The sequence below is a fragment of the Delphinus delphis genome, chromosome 15, assembly GCF_949987515.2.
Source record: "Delphinus delphis chromosome 15, mDelDel1.2, whole genome shotgun sequence".
Classification (NCBI taxonomy): Eukaryota; Metazoa; Chordata; class Mammalia; order Artiodactyla; family Delphinidae; genus Delphinus; species Delphinus delphis.
Genome location: NC_082697.1, coordinates 32,430,881 through 32,453,455, shown reverse-complemented (window position 1 = coordinate 32,453,455; position 22,575 = coordinate 32,430,881). Strand labels below are relative to the sequence as shown.

Genomic DNA, 22,575 nt, shown 5'->3' with positions numbered 1-22,575 from the left:
AAAGAGTGGGCTTTAGAAGTCAATTATTTATTTACTCAGGCAACAGAAGTTATCAAGTCCATTTGATAGGCATCATTCTAGACACTGGGCTTCCAAATAGAATAAGGTAAGATTCAGTAAATTCAAGGAGTTTACAAATTAGTTGGGGAGGGTGGGGGAGACTGAAAACCAAAAGCTATACCAATCAAGTTGTGGTTGACATTTGCCTATGCAAATTTACCCATGTAAATTTTTGTCACACCCACAAAAACAATAACTAGGATGAAAGCAGGAGGAAAGAAAAGCCTTGTAAGGAAAGGCTTCCAAGATAAGGCAGATAACTTGATGGCTTCTTGAAGCTAATTTTATAGTGGTTCAAGTGGGTGGGTATGGGCAGAGGAGAAGGCTTCTCTGGAGCAGATCTTTTTAAACTTTGTGTTCAGTGAACCCCTAGTAATCTTGTTAAAATGCAGATTCTGGTTCAACAGGTCTGGGGTGGGGCCTCGAGACTCAGCAGTTCTAACATGCTCCCAGGAAACATCAATGCTGCTGGTTCAAGGACCACACTTAGAATGGCAAATTTCTAGGCTGAGGTGGCCCTAAATCCTTTGGTATAAGTGGGAGGGAAGGGGGTGGCTTGTATCAGAGATAAAGCTTTAGTGTTAGGTAGAATCCAGCTAATTGTGGAGAGCCATTGGGATACTAAAAAGAGGAGTGCTTAATTGGGGGTGGTGTTGAAATCTAATCCAGAGAGGCAGAGTATGAGAATACATCTCCTACCCTTTCCCTTTCTTTGTCTTCTCCTCCTCCTCTTCCTCCTCATCTTTCATTTAAGTCATAAAAGTGGAGAATTACATGAAGCAAGCAAAGAGGAAGGCTCCTCTGTCTTGAAGACAAACAGAATTTCTGGCTATTACAGAATTCTTAGGTCTCTGAATTCCTTAACATTTCCAAGATGAGTTTTGATCTCCTACAAAAGGAATTTTGGCTGTTTGCCTTATAAAGTGGGTGCCTGCTTTGGCATTAATGTTACTGAAAGAGAAAGTTACCATCCTCTACCTGGGTGGGACCCTTAGTTCCTACAGAAGAACTCAAAGATATATTGTTATGTATATTCCTTAAGGAGGAACCAGGACCCTGCCCCATCCCTGCACTATTGTTTCTTGATTGCCCTTCCTTTGTTCCTGCACTCCCTCCCTTAAATGGATATGGGACTTCCCTCGTGGTGCAGTGGTTAAGAATCTGCCTGCCAATGCAGGGGACACAGGTTCAAGCCCTGGTTCAGGAAGATCCCACATGCCACTGAGCAACTAAGCCTGTGCACCACAACTACTGAGCCCACGTGCCACAACTACTGAAGCCCATGTGCCTAGAGTCCATGCTCTGCAACAAGAGAAGCCACCGCAATGACAAGCCCACGCACCACAACGAAGAGTAGTCCCCACTCGCCGCAACTAGAGAAAGCCCGCATACAGCAGTGAAAACCCAATGCAACCATAAATAAATAAATAAATAAATAATAAATAAAAGGGATATGGAAAGGATTTGTACCTGGGAGTGCCCCACAGGGTCCTGCTCAATTCTATGATTTGAAACATGCATTGATGACTTGACAGTGGATTCTCTGGACAGGGATCTGGGATCTAAAAGAATAATGACTGATTTTAATAAGTTTTATGAGACCATGGTGCCATTTTCTTAAAGAACCTTTCTGTAATAATCTCCCAACTGGGAACTTCTCTCCCCAAATCCAGTAAAATAAACATCTCTGAAACCAACTAATTAGTTGTATTTACTAATGCTCATTTCTTTAGTTGGCTGGGTAATAAAATAACTTGGGAGATTATTTCCATTTCTGATGGACTTTGGTTGACTCCACACACTATAACTGAGTCCTCTAACCATGAATCATAGATATAATATTTGTGTTAAAGGTCATTTATTCAGATTTTTAAAAAAATACCTGGTAGTTAACTAAATCTGGTGAAAAAAAGATGGCCTCAGGATTCTACCATCATTTTCATAGGTCCTTGGGGTTTTCTTCTTTTCCTTAAGGAAAGTATTTTGATTACTTTTATTTTTCTTCTTATTTTTTGATTTATTTTTTATTCTTGATGTCTTAGCATTTTTATGTATAATCACATTAATTGATTGCATGGCCATGTTGATGAATTCCAAGTGGATGATCTCCACCCTCTCTCCATGCCCCGTGGGTTGGGATTTACATTTGTTCTTTTAGCAGGAAAATGCAGTAAGGAGCATAGCTATGGCATCCGCCTCTTTTCATAAAAGGAAAATAAGGATCTCTTTAACCCAGCAGGACTAGGATAATCAGTAGTTTGTTTTGTTGTCCTGGAACCCAGACTCCAGGCCTATCTGGGCCAGGCAGGACATATGACATGTCTGATTAGTACAGTGGGTGAGTAACAGGGAGTTGGCTCCGTGTTGGGTTAGGGTGTGCATTCAAAATTAAATTTAAAAAAATCACTATATATCTACAGTTGTGGGTCAAATATATCATATGACTAAATGTCATTATTGGTAACTGGACACAGTGATATGGGTGCAAGGGGAGGTCATGGTATGGAACATGTAGCAGTGAGTCCCTACTTCTCCAATGGGTACACGTGACATTGTTTATTATAAAATATTGACATCTGCCTTGACAAACTAATTAATATTTTTTCCTGAATTTTTCAGTTATTCCTATAAGCATGTTTATACCTGCTATGTGCCAGGCATTATGCTGGGATCAATAATTCTTGCTCTGGAAGGCCTGATTACAGGAGAGCAAAACAGAAATGCAACAGATAAAAGCAATGAAGTGTTAGTTCTCAGGCTTGTTTTCATTTTATAGGTAAAATAACAAAGGTATGGTGTGAGATAGCATAACAGGGAGTAGAATCATCACCTCTAAATCACTCACATAATAAATGCACCACCAATGCCAAGAACCTCTGCCTTCCTGACTCCAGTTCCAGCATTCTTTGGCCTGTTGCCAGCCTGAAGTGAGCAGCTGGGCTTGTGAGCCTGGTGTGTGGTAGTAGTACTGTTAGTGTTATTTTGTTCAGAGTAAGAATATGCCCTGAAAACAGCAGCTTATTCTGTGGAGAGTCATCAATATTTTCACTAAAATGGTAAAATGATGATACCCAGTCAAATGTGGAACAATTTGAGCAGTAAAGGGAACTCCTTTGGGGCATTCATTTTAGAGCCAAATGCACAAGACTGAGAGTCATTTGGAAAGACAAAAAATAGTAATAAGTGGAACAGGCTGAGGACAAAATGTTCAGTGTTTTCTGATATAATATTTTTTGTGTGTATTAAAAAAATTGAGGGACTTCTCTGGTGGTACAGTGGTTAGGAGTCTGCCTGTCAATGCAGGGGATGCGGGTTCAAGCCCTGGTCTGCGAAGATCCCACATGCCGTGGAGGAATTAGGCCCGCATGCCACAACTACTGAGGCCCACACGCCTAGAGCCCATGCTCCGCAATGGGAGAGGCCACTGCAATGAGAAGCCCGCACACCGCAACAAAGACCCAACGCAGCCAGAAAATAAAGAAATAAATAATTTTTAAAAAATTGAAATACAGTGTTAGTTCAGATGTAATACATAGTGATTTGACATTTGCATACGTTATGAAATGATCACCATGATAAATCTAGTAACCATCATCCCCATACAAAGTTATTACAATATTATTGATCATATTCCTTATACTATACATTAATATCCCCATGGCATATTTATTTTATAACTTGAAGTTTGTACTTCTTAATTCCCTTCACCTATTTCATCCCTACCCTCCCGCCTTCTGAATCTATGAGTCTGTTTTTGTTTCCTTAGTTTTTTAGATTCCACATATAAGTGAGATCATACAGTGTTTGTCTTTCTGTCTGACTTATTTCACTTAGTATAATACCCTCCAGTTCCATCCATGTTGCCGCAAATGTCAAGATTTCTTTTTTCTGTTTTTAAATGGCTGAGTAATATTCTGTTGTATGTATATATATCACATTATCTTTATCTGTTCCTCTTTTTTTAAAATTTTATTTATTTACTTTTATTTTTGGCCGTGTTGGGTCTTCTTTGCTGTGCATGGGCTTTCTCTAGTTGCGGCGAGTGGGGGCTACTCTTCATTGCCGTGCACAAGCTTCTCATTGCAGTGGCTTCTCTTGTTGTGAAGCATGGGCTCTAGGTGTGTGGGCTTCAGTAGATGTGGCATGCAGGCTCCATAGTTGTGGCTCACGGGCTCTAGAAAGCAGGCTCACTAGTTGTGGCACATGGGCTTAGTTGCTTCCCGGGCCAGGGCTTGAACGTGTGTCTCCTGCATTGGCAGGCAGATTCTTAACCACTGTGCCACCAGGGAAGCCCCTATCTGTCCCTCTCTTGAAGAATGCTTAGGTTGCTTCCATATCTTGGCTATTGTAAATAATGCTGCTATGAACATAGGAGTGCATGTATCTTTTTGAATTAGTATTTTTTGTTTTCTTCAGGTAAATACCTAGAAGTGGAATTGCTGGATCATATGGTAGTTCTATTTTTAATTTTTGAGAAACCTCCATACTCTTTTCCACTAATTTACATTCCCACCAATAGTGCACAATGGTTTCCCTTTCTCCATATCCTAGCCAAGACTTATCTCTTGTCTTTTTGATAATAGCCATTCTGACAGGTGTGATGCACTATTTCACTGTGGTTTTGCATTTCCCTGATGATTAGTGATGTTGAACATCTTTTCATGTGTCTGTTGGCCATCTGTATGTCTTCTTTGGAAAAATGTCTAGTCATGTCCTCTTCCCGCTATTTAATCGGGTTGTTTGTTTATTTGTTTTGTTTTGATGTTGAGTAGTATGAGTTCTTTAAGTATTTCAGATATTAACCCCTTATCAGATATATCATTTACAAATATCTTCTTCCAGTCAGTAGGTGGCCTTTTTGTTTTGTTGATAGTTTCCTTCACTGTGCAAAAACTCTTTAGTTTGATGTAGTCCTGTTTGCTTATTCTTGCTTTTGTTTCCCTTGACTGAGGAGATAGATCAAAAAAATATTGCTAAGACATATGTCAGAGGTACTGCCTATTTTCTTCTAGGAGTTTTGTCGTTTCAATATGATATAACTTTTGCTACTGAGCTTTACAAGGTATTAACTCCTGAAGATTCCATAGGACAGAGGACTTCCAGAATTACAATTATGTTACACATGGTAATTTTTCTTTAGAGATTGCTTCATTATATCCAGTTTTAGCAATATGCTAGTCATTTACAAACAGTACTTCACTACTCAGGATGCTTCTGTAGCATACTACAGTAGCTAAACATGAAAATTTGAACTAATCCTTGAATGGGGTTGCTGGCCCACAGATGACTTATTTATGGATGAAAAGTTAATTTAGTCAAAATCGAATGAAAGACTTTCCCAGTCATTCATGAAAAAATGGTTATTCTACTGTCCCTTTTTGTGGAGGAGACTCTATGTAGTAATTGACAAATCTTTCTAGATGATTCTTCCATTAAATTAAAAAAGATTTTTTGAAGCTCTCCCTTTTTGATTACATACATTTAAAATATGGATAAGGAGGGCTTCCCTGGTGGTGCAGTGGTTGAGAGTCCGCCTGCCGATGCAGGGGACACGGGTTCGTGCCCCGGTCCGGGAAGATCCCACATGCCACGGAGCGGCTGGGCCTGTGAGCCATGGCTGCTGAGCCTGCACGTCCGGAGCCTGTGCTCCGCAACAGGAGAGGCCACAACAGTGAGAGGCCCACATACCGCAAAAAAACAAAAAAAACAAAAAAACAATAAAATATGGATAAGGAAAGCTAATGGGTAAATAATAGTATCTATCTAAACAATTAGCTTAATTGCCACAATTCTGTGAGTTAGGGTGGACATTACCTTATTTCATCCATTCTACCATCCCCTTTTTAAAATATAACCTCTCAAATCACTGATGGCCAGGCAGCAGCCCTGACATTGTTGTCATGCCTTAGACACACTTGAATGCGGTTGTTTTCCCTGAATACCATTTGTAGATGGAGTAGGTGTCCAGGCTATTATCTGTAGACCTTTGTTGATAACTTCTCTTAGGATCAAAAATAACAATGGCATCAAAACTTGCCCAATGGCTATCAGTGGTTTATGTCCTAGAGATAATATCTGAGCACCTAGAAAAATGTGTCACTAATGTTATTGGATAATATTGTTTAGAAAACAAGGGCATCACAATATTATTTATGGTTGAACTATAAATGTGAAGAAGTTTGAAAAATACCTAAACCATTTATTTCACTTATATTTTCCTTCTCGTATATATGCACAAGAATAATATGTAATAAAATTTATGTCTAAATAGGTATAAAAGAGCCACGTAGTGGCTGTGGGCCAAGGTCTTTGTTGACAGGACAGTACCCAACTATCCTGTTGCAATGTGAAAGCAGTCAAAGGCAAAAAAAAAAAAAAAAGTATAAAAGGACACTTTCAGTAAGTAAAATGAAACATTATAAAATATAAGTATTTTGGCATAGTTTAAAGGGCAGCACTTTTTGATTCTTAGTATTGTCTTACAAATCAACTTTTTAGGTTTGATGAAATTGGTAGTTCTTTCATAGAATAGAGGCACAGAGAAAGTCTAGGAGGGACACAGGCATTAGGTAACAGCAGGTACTGTGTACTGTGTGCTGGGTGCCTTCTCAAACTTCATTTGAAATAACCTATGGTACTTAAATTTCCACTTCATTGATGAAAAAACAGGTCAAAGAAGGCATTTTGAGCTTCCCATTTGAATCTTTCCCACTACAGACATTTTGATCTAATGGTACAGTTGAGAGCTTGGAATGTATACACCACAAAAGCTGCAGCCAATTTGAAATTGGTTTAAAGGTTCACATTTGCAGCACTTAAATTTCTTTGGAAATCAGCAATTTCCTTGGTTTCCTCCATGTAGGGTTGATCTCATATGAAAGAAAAATTAACAGCAAAAATGAACTATAACAATTGTGTCACTTATATGATGAATAAGTGGCACCTCCTATAACTTGGGAATTGCTCATGGACTCATGTAGAGGGAATGAAAGGCATGGACCTTACCTTTGAGGAACAGGGCCACTGGTGAGGTGAATGAAACACAAAATTGATAGCCTTTTGAGTCTGTAAAAAAGATTCTGACAGTACAGCAATTGTGAAGTATCTCAGGAGAATACTCATAATATTTTCATGGGTTGATCAAGAGATAAGTACAAATGAAATGATCAGTCTTTTATCCAAGTCATAATGAGTATTTCTGGGAGAAGGCTCAGCACAAAACAAAGCTGTTTAAAATCACCAAAGTAAAATGTGCTTTAATGTAAATATTGTTGGAGGAACCAATACTTTGTGACAAAAATATAGGCTTGCAAAACTAGACTTGGTAAAATAAGGGCCACAAAAGTAAACTCACAATGGTAGAAGCTATAGCTGGTTAAAAACAAAAAAGAAAATGATACCAACATAAAGCATTTTTTTTGCAGTAAAATTTATATGAAAAAAACTGAACCCAGGGCTTCCCTGGTGGCGCAGTGGTTCAGAGTCTGCCTGCCGATGCATGGGACATGGGTTCGTGCCCCGGTCCGGGAAGATCCCACGTGCCACGCAGAGGCTGGGCCCGTGAGCCATGGCCGCTGAGCCAGTGCGTCCGGAGCCTGTGCTCCGCAACGGGAGAGGCCACAACATTGAGAGGCCCGTGTACCGCAAAAAAACCCCCAAAAACAAAAACTGAACCCAATAAAAATAATTTCAATAAAATAAAAATGGAACTAGCAACAACTTAACTCTACCTTCTAGAAAATTTAAGTAAGAAAGTAAATGGGCTTAATAGAGTTTTCTCCAGAATAAAGCCTCAAAATTCGTCAATAGTGGTAAAAATTTTTCCAAAGACTTATATTTAATCACAGATAGTGAGGGGTAGGATTTACGTTCAAGTCTGGGACCTAAGTTTAGAGGTTTTTCCACCAATGCCACTACCACCTTTAAAAAATGAAGGTATAAAGTGAGATCATGCAGCTGATTTTAGACAAATGAGATAACATGTTTCATTATTTAATCAAATAAGATAATGTAAAATATTTTTAAATGAGGTAAGATCCAATTTAATCTCTAAACATTTCTCGGAATAGTTATGACATTCCACAGAGGTAGGAAGAAGGAATTTATTGTTTATATTTTACTCCAATATCTCAACCAAACAGGGTATACATGATATAATCTAAAATATATTGCATTATTAAAGAGTTTTTAAGCAAGGCTGTGTAAAGTGGCAGCTCCAGGAGTCCCTTCTTCCCCTGCATGGGTCCAGGTTTCTCTGTTCTCATTTTTTCAATTATCCAATGCTGCTGGCTTATTTTATATCTTCTAGAAATTCCTCAGTTTCTGGCCCTCTGATAGCAACTTTCAAATATGTGTAATTCTCCTGCTATTTCAATAGGATTTGGGGAAGGAGCATGGATTAGATCATCAACTTGGACTATAAACATTAGGCAAATAATAGCTTGATTAAATGGTGATTATAGGAAAATAAAGATCTACTATAAACATTTAAAAGAAGCAAACTCATGTGAAAGAAATTCATCACTGAAGTGTGACTAACAGCAGAGGAATGAAATCAACTCCAAGCTCTTATGAAATGTACAACAGCAGACTTTATAGTACAAAATTGGGAGGAATTTTTCTTTCTTTTTTTTTTTTTTTTTGTGGTACGCGGGCCTCTCACTGTTGTGGCCTCTCCCGTTGCGGAGCCCAGGTTCCGGACGCGCAAGCTCAGTGGCCATGGCTCACGGGCCCAGCCGCTCCGCGGCATGTGGGATCTTCCCGGACCGGGGCACGAACCCGTGTCCCCTGCATCGGCAGGCGGACTCTCAACCACTGGCCACCAGGGAAGCCCTGGGAGGAATTTTTAATTCCTTAAGAAATTTGGGATTAAAACGAGTGCCATCAAGAAACCATTGCATTCTGTGCCTCGCACAAAGCAGGCACTTAGTAATTATTTATTAACTGAATGGATAACAGACATGCTCTGGGATCTAATCCAAGCTCAAATATCAAATTCCGTCATGAATGATCCGATTTATAAAACTAGAAGCTGTCTAAAAGCTAGAGCTTATCTAACTCAAATGCCTTTTCAATAGGACCACAACTTGCTGCTCGAGCTATCTCTTAGAGTCCTTCAACATCTCTTTTTAAATTTTTAGTATCTCACTCGATTTAAATGAAATCTGATAACAATCTTCTATTACGGGTGAACCAGCAGTTAACCTTGATACTGGAAAGTAACAGTTTAATTTGGGTGAGTAGCAAATGCTGATTAATTTTTTTGGAACCGTCAAAGGAGAGAACAACTCTTGCCTTTTTTTTTTTTTACTTGGTAGGGCCAATTTTTTCCCCAGAAAATAAATGACTACAACTTTTGCAGAGAGGTTCTTTCTAGCTTCCAGAAAGCTTCCTTCAAACTTTACGTGCAAATAACCTGGGGATCTTGTTAAACGCAATTCCAATAGACAGGTCTGAGAGGGTCCTGAGAGAGCAAATTCTGATAGCCTTCAGGTGATACTGCCGGTCCGAACACCATACTTTGCTTAGCAGAGGTATAAACTCTCAACCATCTTAGGTCACCTAATTCTCCTTCTTAACGCTAAAGATTTGATCCAAGTGTGCTTGTTATTTTGTAACGAAAGAAAGTTTCCACAGAACGTCAGGCCTGTTAATTTCCCTCGTTTTCCAATGGGAAAAAAACGCAGTTCAGGATCGCAGCTCCACCTTCCAAACTAGGTTGTCCTAAGACGGCTTAGGGGACCAAGGTAGGCATCTATGAACCCAGGCCAGGTCTCTGCGACGACTCCCGGCCAAGAGAAAAACCCAGCGCCGGGTATCGCGGGGAGGCCCGGCCGCCCTCGGCCTCGGACGCAGGCCCTTTCCAGGAACGCGCGGGCCCGCCCCCCGCACGCGGCCGCCCATTGGCCCAACGGCGCCGGGCGTGACGTCAGTCCCCGCCCCGCCACTTCTCCGGCCCCGCCCCGCGGAGTGGCCTGGCGGTTTGGTCTGGAGCAGCTGAAACCGGTTTGAGCGGAGCCGCTTCCTGCCGCTGAGCGCCGCGGTTGGCCGCCTGGGGGAGCGCTGGCGAGGCGCGGACAGCGGGCGCCCGGCACCTCGGCCCGCGGCACTGCCTCTCGGGCGCGGCGTCGGTGGCGGCGCGGACCCGCGGACCCGGCAGGTGAGGCGGGAGGTCGGGGGGCCGGGCGCGCGGTGCGAGGGCCGTGGTGGCCGCTCACGTGGCGGCTGAGTTGTCAGGGCGACCCGGCTGGGGGACGCGGGCGGAGCGGGGGGCGAGGCATGGGCAGGGTTCCCCAGCCCGGGCGGGCTCTGCCCGTCGGGGAAACAGCGGCCTGGACGTTCGCCCCGGTAAGTCGGTGGGTGACACATGTTTATTGTATTTATCCTTTGCTGCCGCGATTCCGCTGGGCTGCTGGTGCTTCGTTCCCCTCCAAAAATTTTGCAGCGTTTTCGATATAGGAGAATGCATAAACCGTAGGACCACCATGAGTATTAAAAGAAACAAGTCTCGCTCACCACCACTCTCTGGCTTTATCCATAAGTAATTCATAGTGTTTTGACAACTGCTTATTTTCTGAAATTGCCTAACCAAGTAGTCTAGGGTGTGCTTGTATAATTCAGTTATTCCAAGAAACCGAAGTGCCTTAGTCTCTTAGGAAAAGGTTCCAGGAACAGTCATCAGTGCCCTTGATACAATTTTAAGACAGTTTCCCCTTCTTATAAAGCTCTTCTTTTTCCAAAGCTCTTCAAATTGCCTTGATGACTTCTGGGAGAAAGCCTTCATCAGTTAGGTGCTTCATCGGCCCCCTCTTATCCCACTGCCCGGTTAGAAGGAAATTAGGCGTGAATTCAGCCACGAATTGTAGAGAAATCTTTCATCATTGAGGTAGCTGCCTAGTCTGTAACACATAGAGGAACTGATAGAACGAAGCAGGATGTTTGGACTTGATGTTTTCTTCATACTCTTCTTTAGCCCTTCCTATTTCTGCCCAGTTCCTATCCACTACTCCCCCCCTACCCCCTTGTGTGTCTTGCTACGTTTCTGACAGTTGTGACTTAGCTAAGAAATAAATACAAATTATCAGTCCTTTTTCCAACTCCTAACATTCTGGATACAAATAACACAAGATAAAACAAACAGGTAAAACTACACGGTGGTTCAGTGGTTCTCAACTTCATTAGGGAGAACCAGTATTCTAGACAAAATAAGATTAGGAAAGTTGGACTCCAATAATGACCACAAAGGAAATCTCAGTGTCAGAGTGAGTAAAATTTGATATGTACAAAAAGTAAGTTGATGAATCAAATCTTTGTGTATAACTTAACCAGGAAAAATAAACGAAATGCATATGAAAATAATATCAAGATGAAATGGAAAAAATTTGGGATAGTTTTATGACATTGTTTAGAAAGGTGATTAAAGAATTAACCGGCTTAATGAAATCTCCAGAACTGCTTTCTTAATAAAAATCCATTCATGTCTGTGTACATTTGATTAAAATACTGGCTCAAAATATACTGGGGTCTGAATAGTGGGGTCATAATGATCCTCCAACAGGATGAGCAGGAATTAACTCAGGAAAATACAGGCATTTCGTATATTGTTTTCCTATAGTCAGTTAGGCTGTTGGAGCCTAGGAAAGAGCAAGGAGAATTGGAAACAGCTTTTTTCTTTGAAAAAGTATTTGAAGGAAAACAGTGGAATGTTTTTGGCTAGAAAAAAACACATTTTAGCTGAAAATATCTGTGACTTCAGTTTAGCTCTAAAGTAAATGTTCCTGTACCTTTGTTTGCTTAAATCTCCCTTTTGTTCCCCAAGCTGGCAAACCAGTAAAGGAATGTGTTGGGATAGTTTACTTGACAAAAAGAATCGAGTAAAACTTATTTCAGGTAGTGTGAACTCTGAAATATTTTTTAAATGTAAATTACAATGTCATTTTGCAAATTATGTGAGTCCTTAAAAAAGTTAAAGTAGTGTAAAATGCTATTCAAAGTCCCAGATGAGAATGCTGTTTAATGCTTATCTTCAAAAAGCACAAAGTGGAGGTTATGTTTAAGAACCAGACCAAACCAAAAACCTATCTCAGAAAGTCTGTACGTGAGGTTATAGGTGAATTGGTTAAATTACATATGCAGTCAGCTCATGCATGTAAAAATGACTAGCATTTTTCATCTTATTCTTGTTGTATGTATATCTAGAAGACCTCCCCTGTCCAAGTTGAGATTTTCTTTGCTTGTTTGGAAGAAGAGGAAGTGTTGGTTGTATAAATTTTTCGTTCCACAACAGAACAGTATTTTACTTTGGTGGTAGCAGGGTGCCAAAATTGTACGCTTCAATTCTGCACCAGAATTTTGGCCTCTGTCCACGATCAAGTAAACTGCTGTAGGAGCAGCTCTGCAGGCTCTTATTTGGTACGGTGTTAAATTTGGGCAATGGGGGGAATGGAAATTAACCAGATTATATGACTTAAGGCAATCCAAGTTGGAGATGATGCTTTGTTGAGGACTGGGGAGGTTGGGGGGGGGGGGCGGTAACTTTGTGCTTGTGTATGTAGCTTTGGTGTAGTAAATACTGGATACTGCAGCTGGTTCCAGTCAAGTTACTATAGCCACTTTTACAAGCAACCTTAAGAATGAGAAGCTCAATTTTAATCAGTTGATTTCCTTTTCATTAAATTTACATGTTTCACATTTAACACAGTAGAAATTTAGAGATAATTTTGTACTAGGTGTTGATTTTAATACATAGGAATAATTACATCTGATTTCCCTAAAATTGGTTAAAATAGTTACTTAAAATTGATCAACAAATAACTGAACACCAGCTTTTAATTATGTAGATGAGATTGCTCTTAGTAACTGTGGCAGTAAACACTGGGTGAAAGTACAGGTTATATGTTGAGATGGTGGTTGTTTATTAAGCAATTTGCTGGATGATAGGGCTTTTTGCTGTGTCTCAAAATTAATTCAGTAACTTAAAAAACCAAGCTTTTGCTAGCCTTAAGGTTTCTTCTTGATATGATTGATACAGATAAATTAAATGTAAGATATAGATAAATGTAAGATTGCAGTGCTTCAATGAATCATTTTATTTATTAGGAAAGGAAATAGTCTTATTATCTTAGGGTTATACTCAGATTCATATCAGATGTCATATTAAAAGACAACTATTAAGATATTTGGGTTAAATAGGTAAAAGGTGAGGTAACAATCTAGAGCTAATTTTAGATTTGGAACATTCTTTGGCCATGCTACAACTGGATGTATATGCTTTAAATAGATCATGTTTACTCTTAGACACAGAAAGTAGATTAAGGTATCAAGGACAGGTGTTTTTTCCTCCAGTGTGGAATCTTGGGTTTTCTAACTGAAATGGTAGAGTCGCCAGATACGGAATTCTTTAGCCAAGTGACATGAAACCACATTGACTGGTGTTCTTGCTTAGTATATATACCGTATTTACACTTTGTAATTGATGTAGGTGGGATGATGCATAGTTTATAGCTAACATTGGCTATAAACTATGATCCTCGTTGCAGCCCCCCTGTGGTTAGATATTAGAGATTCCTCATCCTCAGCCCTCTTGATATTTGGAGCTGGACAATTATTTGTGGAGAGCTGTTCTGTGCATTGTACGGTGTTGAGCATCACTCCTGGCTTCTACCCACTAGATGCCAGGAGCATCACCCACAGTTGTGGCAACCAAAAATGTCTCCTGACATTGCCAAATGTCCTTTAGAGGACAAAATTGCCTCCAGTGGCAATTGCTGCTATCGATCTATCTGCCTTGACTTGGAAGCGTGGTTAACTGTGGGTATTAGTGTTCATTAAATGACCATTGCAGAGTTGTGCATGTGTTCACAGGGAGGGGAACATAGCGAAAATGGAAGAAAGAATAGCTAGGAAAGGTACTTGAGGATTTTTTTTTGAATAAAATAATATGTAAATGAAGATAAGCAATTTCAGTTGGTAAATTAAAGGAAATGATGTAAAGACATCATTGGAATTATTTTAGGAACATTGATGGATTGGGGGTATGAAAGTTTTTTTGGAGGTGTTGGAGTAGTTATGTACAATATGATGTGACCTTGTGTGGAGTATGTATTCTTTCTATATTTAAATTCTATAAACTGCATGAGAATTGATGTACATTAATTTTTTTAAAAAATTTCCTATCTTGGGACTTCCCTGGTGGTCTAGTGGTTAGGACTCCGTGCTTCCACTGCAGGGGGCATGGGGTTCCATCCCTGGTCGGAGAACTAAGTTCCCGCGTGCTGTGGCCAAAAATAAATAAATAAATAAATAAAACTAAAAACAATTTTAAATTTCCAGTCTTTTCTTAAGTACTTAAATTAAGGGATAATAAGGTGAATAGGTTGGTTAGGCTGGGAAAAACAGTGAAGAAATGAAAAGTAAGCTGGAGAGAAAATGTGGATAAGGAACAAAGGACATCAAAGACTTCGGGATTTAGATTTAAATAAGTAATGGAAGTGATTCCAAGCCAGGGATGTGAGGGATATTCTAATTGACATAAAATGTATTGTTGGGAAGCGATCGAGAAGCCAAAATATAAGTAGGAGACTTAGGGTTTTTTTTTTTTTTTTTTTTTTTTTTTTTTGCGGTACGCGGGCCTCTCACTGCTGTGGCCTCTCCCGTTGCGGAGCACAGGCTCCGGACGCGCAGGCCCAGCGGCCATGGCTCACGGGCCCAGCCGCTCCGCGGCACGTGGGATCCTCCCGGACCGGGGCACGAACCCGTGTCCCCTGCATCGGCAGGCGGACTCTCAACCACTGAGCCACCAGGGAAGCCCGACTTAGGGTTTTTAATGAATTTTAAACTTAGAAAGAAAGGCATGTATATAAGATCAATTAAAATCTACAGGATTTGGTAATGTTGACTTGGCCAAAAATTCATTCGGTTAATGAATATGTTGTTCAATAAAGTTCTTGGTGAAAATGAAAAATGGCAGACTTCCTGCTGGCGCAGTGGTTAAGAATCCGCCTGCCAATGCGGGGGACATGGGTTTGAGCCCTGGTCCGGGAAGATCCCACATGCCGCAGAGCAACTAAGCCTGTGTGCTACAACTACTGAGCCTGCGCTCTAGAGCCTCTGAGCCACAACTACTGAAGCCCGCACGCCTAGAGCCCGTGCTTCGCAACAAGAGAAGCCACCACAGTGAGAAGCCTGCACACTGCAGCGAAGAGTAGCCCCCGCTCCCAGCAACTAGAGAAAGCTCGCCCGCAGCAATGAAGACCCAATGCAGCCAAAAATAAATATATTGAAAAAATGTCTACTTAAAACGAACGAACTTTTTGGCCAACCCAATAGATTGCAGAGTTGAGACTCTAAATTCACGTCTGCAGAACTACAGTAATGATGGGCCTGTGGTTAATAAAGAGAAACTTGAAAAGAGTGATTTGTGAGGGGGAAGGGGTTTTTGTTATTGTATTTTTTAAGCCATTGGTTAGGTCACTTAGAAGCAGGTTCTCAAACTTGTTTCAGAACTTAACTAGTTTGTTTCAGTGGGTGGTACTTAAGTTCTTTGGTTGTTTTCTTGTTATTAAAATTGGAACCTTCTTAATTAAAGTAGAAATGCTCTCTTGAGCCAAGTTTTTTTGTCTCTAGTTGTTGGTTGTGTGTGTTTCCCTACACTATAAACATGAGCCTGGTCAGGAAAGATAGGTTGAGTTCAGAACAGCTGCTTATTAGAGGAGAAGGTATATGACAAGATAATCTTGAATTCTTAAAAAAAGTTTGGACACACTTGTTTTGCAGATTTTTCTGGTCCATACATTCTTACAGAATAGGTTTGTAACACTAGGTCCTAAAACTTGCTAGATACTTCCTAAATAATTCTATATATAAGGTATCTGAAATCTTTTGCTCACAGTTGAGATTCATTTTTGTTTTTGTGTGTTTTAACTTGTTTCTTGGTGGTAGCTATCTAGAGCTGATATTCATGTACTATAAATGACATCTTTTTCTTTCTAGCACAACGTCCTAAAATAAATCCATCAGAATGACACCTTCTCAGGTTACCTTTGAAATAAGAGGAGCTCTTTTACCAGGTATTGTAAAACTTTACTTTTAAACATTTAAAAAAAAATAAATGAGTGTTTTTCTTATCTGGATTACCTTAAATATAGAGTTGTTACTAGAGTGAGCCTAATTATTAGATGAAAGTATCTTTAGGACATGCCTGATAACAGAAATGTGCTCGGAGCATAACAAATTCAAGAAAAAAAAACTTCCCAAATAGTAAGTGTCTTAGTCTCATGTTTTCCAGGAAAGCTGTGAATTTTGAACAGGACAGATAATTGAACCGTAATTTGTTTGTTTGTTTGTTTTTTGGCTGTACTCCGCAGCTTGTGGTATCTTAGTTCCCAGACTAGGGATTGAACCTGGGCCCTCGGCAGTGCGAGCGTGGAGTCCTAACCACTGGACCGCCAGGGAATTCTCTGAGCTATGATTTTTAAGTCATGAAAATGAAGGAAATTTTTCTAGTGTTGAGGAGTTGGTGAAATATTTGGTGAAGGTAAATTTGTTCCTTACTTGTACATCTATTTTTTTAAGCTTTATTGTATTTTTTAACTGTCTACTGAAGCAGTGTGAAATAATTTTAGTGTAAGGTAACATGTCAAAACAGTATCACACCTTGCTACTTACCTGGTTAAGACTCCTCCCTTCTGCTGCAGGGGACACGGGTTCGATCCCTGGTTGGGGAACGAAGATCCCACATGCCGCACAGTGCGGCCCAAAAAACAAACAAACAAAAAAAACAAACAGTATCACGCCTGGGTTAAAAATTCCTTGTTTAATACACTCTGGCTATGCTGGCCAGTTCCTCAAATCTTTTGCATTCCTTTCCTCCTTTGGGGCTTTCTCAGATTGTTTCCTTTGTTTAGATCTGTGCCCCCACCCGCCACCCCCCTAACTCTCCTTATCCCAGCTTCCCGTATTCAACTAGGTTAAGGTCCCTGTGAAATTCAAGGTTCTTTTTTGTAGTACCTCTTATGAGTTTTATGGAGTCATATGAGTAATTTTTCTTGTGGACAGATTGTAAGCTCTATGAAAAAAAATGTGACTTTATCTTATTCATGCTGAATTCCTGTACCTAGCACAGTGCCTGGCTCAGAGCAGGGGTAAGTATGTGTTCGAACAATGAATGAATGATTCATTCTGTATGTCAGGCATCTTTGATACAGCATCCATCACAGCACCTGACGGTGTGTGTTTGTCCAAGTTCAGATTCTTAGCCAAGATGATTTTGTACAGCTCCACCTCTAGGCAAGATTCTGCAGATTGAAGATTGCTAGTCAGTTGATGGGGTTGCTCCCTTATGTCTAGTACTCACCTCTTGTCCTGTGTGTAACCTCTTCTGTAGAGAGAAGACTGCAGACCTATATCATACTTTTGTGCATAGGCAGTTTAAGCTAGAAGGAGCTGGCCACATCAGGCAAATGTGACCACAGAATTAGCCACAGAAGGGTCAGCTTGACAAGGTGGAACTCCTTCTCAAGGACTAGTGGCAGATGTGAATGTAGGTGGGAAGGAAGGGAGGTAGAGGGACAGGGAGGGGATGTTGGGGTGGATTTTCACCTCCCCCCCAGATCTCATGTCACCTTGATTTCCTCCCCAAAGCAAGGAGGAAGTGTTCTCTGCTGAAAGTGGAAAGACTGCAGAGAGAAGTGAAGTAAGAGGGAACAAGTAAAAAGAATATTTGGGGGTGCTGTTTGCAGATTCCTTTAGTTAGCATTCAGGTCTTTATAATCTTCAATAAATGAAATCCAATTAAAGAAATAGGTCTGTTCTGGTAAAAAGTTTCCCGTTTTTCCTCATAGAAACCATATTCAAAGGCAATCAGCAGAAAGACAGAGTAACATTGCAGGAGGGAATTGGTAAAATGCAGGAGCACTTATATAGAAGGAAAGTAACCACAGATTGTCCAAGTTTCACTTTTTCCATGTGGGATACATGTTCTTTCCAGAGCAGAGAGTAGCTGCTGTTTTGTATGGGGATAAGAAATAACTGACTCCATGAGGAAGGTTAATGAGACTCTCCTTTACAAAGGAAGTATAACCGGCCTGAATCAGTGATTTGATGGTAATCTGTATTTTGAGCTAGGAGCCACTGCATATGCTGTACATATGCAGAGCAACATATATGATCTTGAGAATAAATATTTGTGCCTTGTATTTAGCAAGTGTTTATCTTTTTTTTTTTTTAATGCGAAGAGGTAGTGATAACCTAAGTTAATTGCAAAAAAAAATCTGGTTACTTTAAAGGATTGGTGAGTATTTTAACATGAAATCTTTATACATAACCACCTTATGCTTTTACAGACATGTGTTTAGAACCCTGAAAACTCCTGAATGACTACCACATTTGGGATTTTAGTTAGGTTTTAGACAGTCCAAGCATATAAAATGCCATGCAGGTGGCTAAAGCCAATTAGAACTCTAGTCTTACTATAGTAGTGCCCAGAGCTTGGAAACCAAGCTACTCTCAGAGTGTGGAGGAGTTTGTCCTGAAGTTTGTTCACTTGGGCTCAGTTCCTTGTTTTTTTCTTTATGGATTTTAATTATAGTAATTCAGAATGTGTTGATATATAAGTTAAAGATATCTGCATACTTATATTCAAGAAGTTGTAGACTTTTGCTAAATATATGGAATTTAGCAAATATAGGTGATGACTATATGTTGGTTTGTGTGTTGATGACAAGTGTTCAGATGAAGTGTGATAGTCTTTATTTTAGTAAGGAATACGAGATTTTTGTCTAGTTTTTCACTAGTCTTTGTTCTGGGGACTTTTTTTTCTTTGTTTGTTGTTGTTACATTGCTCATATCCCATTGATAATTTTCTTGATCTTTAGCTTCTTGGTAGCTACTGTTTGAGTTCCTGGAAAATATCAGGTACTGGTTCTGTAGGATACTTATATGCTCCTTTAAATTGGAAGCTGCCTTGAAGGCAAGGACTGCCATTTGATCACTTTGTCTTGGTACTCATTATTGGCTCAGTAAGTAGTTGAAAAATGAAGAAAAGTCTGTCCCTGTACATTCTTCCTTTTCTCTGCCTTTGGTTCTATAGAGGTGGGTCAGGTTAATAACGTAGGTGCTAGTGTGAGTGGCACCTGGGTCCAAACCCATTTCTCCACGGAAGCTCTTCCATTTCCACTGAAAGGGACTCTGCATCCCATTAAATTAGTGCAGTTTCCTAAAACTAAAATGAGATGTTCCTACTTAACCCACTATAACTCATTATGTTTCTTTAGGAGAGGTTTTTGCAATATGTGGAAGCTCTGATGCTTTGGGAAACTGGAATCCTCAAAATGCTGTGGCTCTTCTTCCAGAGAACGAGACAGGTGAAAGGTAAGCATGGGCATGTCATAATACTGAATAATTGTGACATTCAGATTATAAACTTGGGGGTTTCTAAGATACCTTGGTATATTTTTCTTTTAATTTTTATCAAACTTATCACATATGTATAAAGAGTGAAGTCATTTTACAGAGTTTGCTGTGAAAAAACAAGTTCCTCTGTTTCTCAATTTCCACCTCGCAAAAAGTCATTTTCAACTCTTGGCTCTTGGCTGGTTCTTTTGATGCTTAATACCATATTTCTAAACAGGCTTATATTGTTATTTCTTATTTTAAAAAAAATTAAGGCATTTTTTTGCTTCTCAGTACTATTCTTGATAAAAGATCTAATTTTTGCTTTAGCTTATGAAATAATTTTCTTGAGACATATATTCTTTTAAAAGTAGCAGAGGGTGGAACACATCCTTAGAAATTTTAGCTAATGAAATAAGTTTACTACTGACATTAAATACAGCACTAAACTTAGCATGGGTGTGTTGGTGCATTGGAGTGGGGAAAGGAGGATCTGGGTGCCAGTTTCAGTTCCGCAGTTAGCTGTGATCTTGGGCAGATCTCACATCTCTAAGCCTTGGTTCCTTTATCTGCATGGTAAAGGGGTTAGGATAGAATCAGTGTTGTCAACAAAGGTGGTCCTTCTCTGTATGGATATTTTGAAGTGTTATGGATTGTCAGGATGTATGCATGGGGGTAAAGGAAAGATGAGGAGATTCTAAATAGTATACAAATACATGCAGTGCCCCCAGGGAGAAACATCAGATTAGATGATTGTTAAGCAGTGCTACTAAAAATGTGGCCTGTGGACTCAGTGCTAGACAAAAAACATTTTTTTATCAGTGCACGATGTGAGAAATACAAAGATTGAGAGCAAGCATTTAGAAATGTTTATGACAGTTTGACATTGCTGGGATACCCATGCATGTCATGGACTTATCTCATTGAACTGGGTACATCATAGACCAGAAGTATTGGTCATGGGACAAGTAGAGTAACACAAGTAAACAGAAACTGGTCCTTCACAGCAGACAGTTTGAGGAGCACTGATGGCAAAGCAGAGGGAAGTAACAAGGAAAGTAAAACAATACCATAATGTAAGCTCAGGAAAAGAAAACAAAAAGCATACATAGAATACCCGTTTCTCTATTTGTCATTAGTGTGACACATTTTCTCAGCCAATTCTCTTCTGTTTTTATAAGTTAAGTTCTGTTGACAAATGATATTGGGATCACAGAAAAACGAGATGTTTATTCTCTTCTAGTGCCTATTTTTTCCTTGATTTGTGGATTAGTCACTCATGTCTGAAGTGAAACCTCATGTCTTTCTAAACTTGTTTACCTCTGCTCTGAACTCTTGAGCTGCCCTGTTACCTGTCTTAAGTCCATTCTAGCCAACCTGGTCAAAGTGATGTGAACAGAATGAGAACAGTTAACTTCTTAATTTTAAGGAAGCAGCCATTTTGACATCGCTGTACAATGAAGTATAATTGATTCATATATGGCAGATAAACAGTGCTTCACAAAGAGAAAGGAAGTAGATGACACAGTTGATATAAGTAGTTGATACAAGATGATACAAAAGGTAAACAAATCTGTTTGCCTGTAAACAACAGTCTCTTGGGGGTTTTTGGTTGGTTGGTTTGTTTTTGACAGCGTGCTGGATCTTAGTTCCCGGACCAGGGATTGAACCCTTCCTGCTGCAGTGAAAACTCAGAGTCCTAACCACTGGACCACCAGGAAATTCCCCAGTCTTGTGTTTTAGAACTGTGTTTCTTTGGGATTTCAGTGTACTCTGCATTTAAGTCCTCTGTTCCTCCTTTTCAGTCTCTTAAGTCTCTCTGTACCTACAGGTTTGTGGTGACAAGAGCTCTGTTGGAATTTTTTTCTTACAAACAATTTGAAGGTTGTGGTGTTATTTCCTAATAATGCAGAAAATGTGGGTCACTTATGATTTTATTTGCCCTTCTTGGAGATTTCATGGTATTTTTGTGGGGAGGATATTAGGGCAATTCAAAATTAGACAGGTGCACTAAACCTTCTCACTGCCCCTCTTTCCTGGTTTTTCTTCAGTTTCATCAGGTTACGTTCATTCTTGATGTCACTGAACAGTTCTGGTACATTTTTTTTTAAGTAATTTTATTTATTTATTCATTCATTCATTCATGACTGTGTTGGGTCTTTGTTGCTACACTCGGGCTTTCTCTCTAGTTGCGCTGAGCCGGGGCTACTCTTTGTTGTGGTGTGGTGGCTTCTCTTGTTGTGGAGCGTGGGCTGTAGGCCCATGGGCTCAGCAGTTGTGGCTCACGGGCTCTAGAGCACAGGCTCAGTAATTGTGGCGCACAGGCTTTGTTGCTCCGTGGCACGTGGGATCTTCCCGGACCAGGGATCGAACCCGTGTCCCCTGCATTGGCAGGCAGATTCTTAACCACTGTTCCACCAGGGAAGTCCCTCTGGTTCATTTATAACTTTGCTATATTTGCTTAGGGAAGTAAAGTAAAAAGACTCATTTTATTGCTCTCACCATCTGATCTTTTCATTTGGTGGTTCTTAACCAGGGGAGCACATTGGAATCACTTTAAAAAATGATTTAAAAAGCACTTTAACTGGTTTAAAGCACTTTAAAAGGGGGCTTTTAAAAAAATGCCGAGACCCTGCTCCTGTAAGATTGATAAATAGTGCACGAGAGAGGGGCCCCAGCACATTTTTAAAGCTTCCCACTAATTCTACTGTGCACATCTGGGGCTAGTTTCACATACTCTGGCTGGTTTTATGGGTGAAATAATACTGGAAATTTGCCTTTTTCTTTTTGGGTAGCAGAGATGGGAAATAAATTTCATCTCAGAGTTGGTAGAATCTGCCTGGAGCCCTGTGTTGAAAAGGATTCTGAGGCTTATCAGGGAGAAGTAGAAGGGCACATGTTCCGAGCATTTAGGCTGTCCTTGTTGTGCAGCAGTGTTTCTCAACCAATCACATATGTCCAGTTTATCAAACTCCACGAGACAAAGCTCCACCCCAGACCTATGAAACCAGAGTTTCCCAGGGTGGAGCCAGGGCATATGTATTTTATTATTACCAGGTTAATCTGATTGTTGAAGCTAGGACCAGGGGTGACAGCTGGTTGTGGATATTTTGTTAGAAACCAGAA

General features: G+C 40.1%; 1 protein-coding gene across 2 annotated transcripts in view; it reads left to right on the top strand.

Moving 5' to 3' along the window:
- Positions 1-10,060: 10,060 nt before the first annotated feature.
- Positions 10,061-22,575, top strand: part of GPCPD1 (glycerophosphocholine phosphodiesterase 1) — a 63,255-nt gene continuing 50,740 nt past the window's right edge. Inside the window, exons 1-3 of one of the 2 annotated variants that reach the window (XM_060031198.2) lie at positions 10,061-10,219; positions 16,051-16,127; positions 19,332-19,428. In XM_060031198.2, coding sequence (XP_059887181.1) covers positions 16,079-16,127; positions 19,332-19,428 — 146 coding nt within the window. In that variant the 5' untranslated portion in view covers positions 10,061-10,219; positions 16,051-16,078. Of the gene's footprint in view, positions 10,220-16,050; positions 16,128-19,331; positions 19,429-22,575 lie in introns of those variants that run through there. The other variant, XM_060031199.1, reaches the window with a different exon arrangement.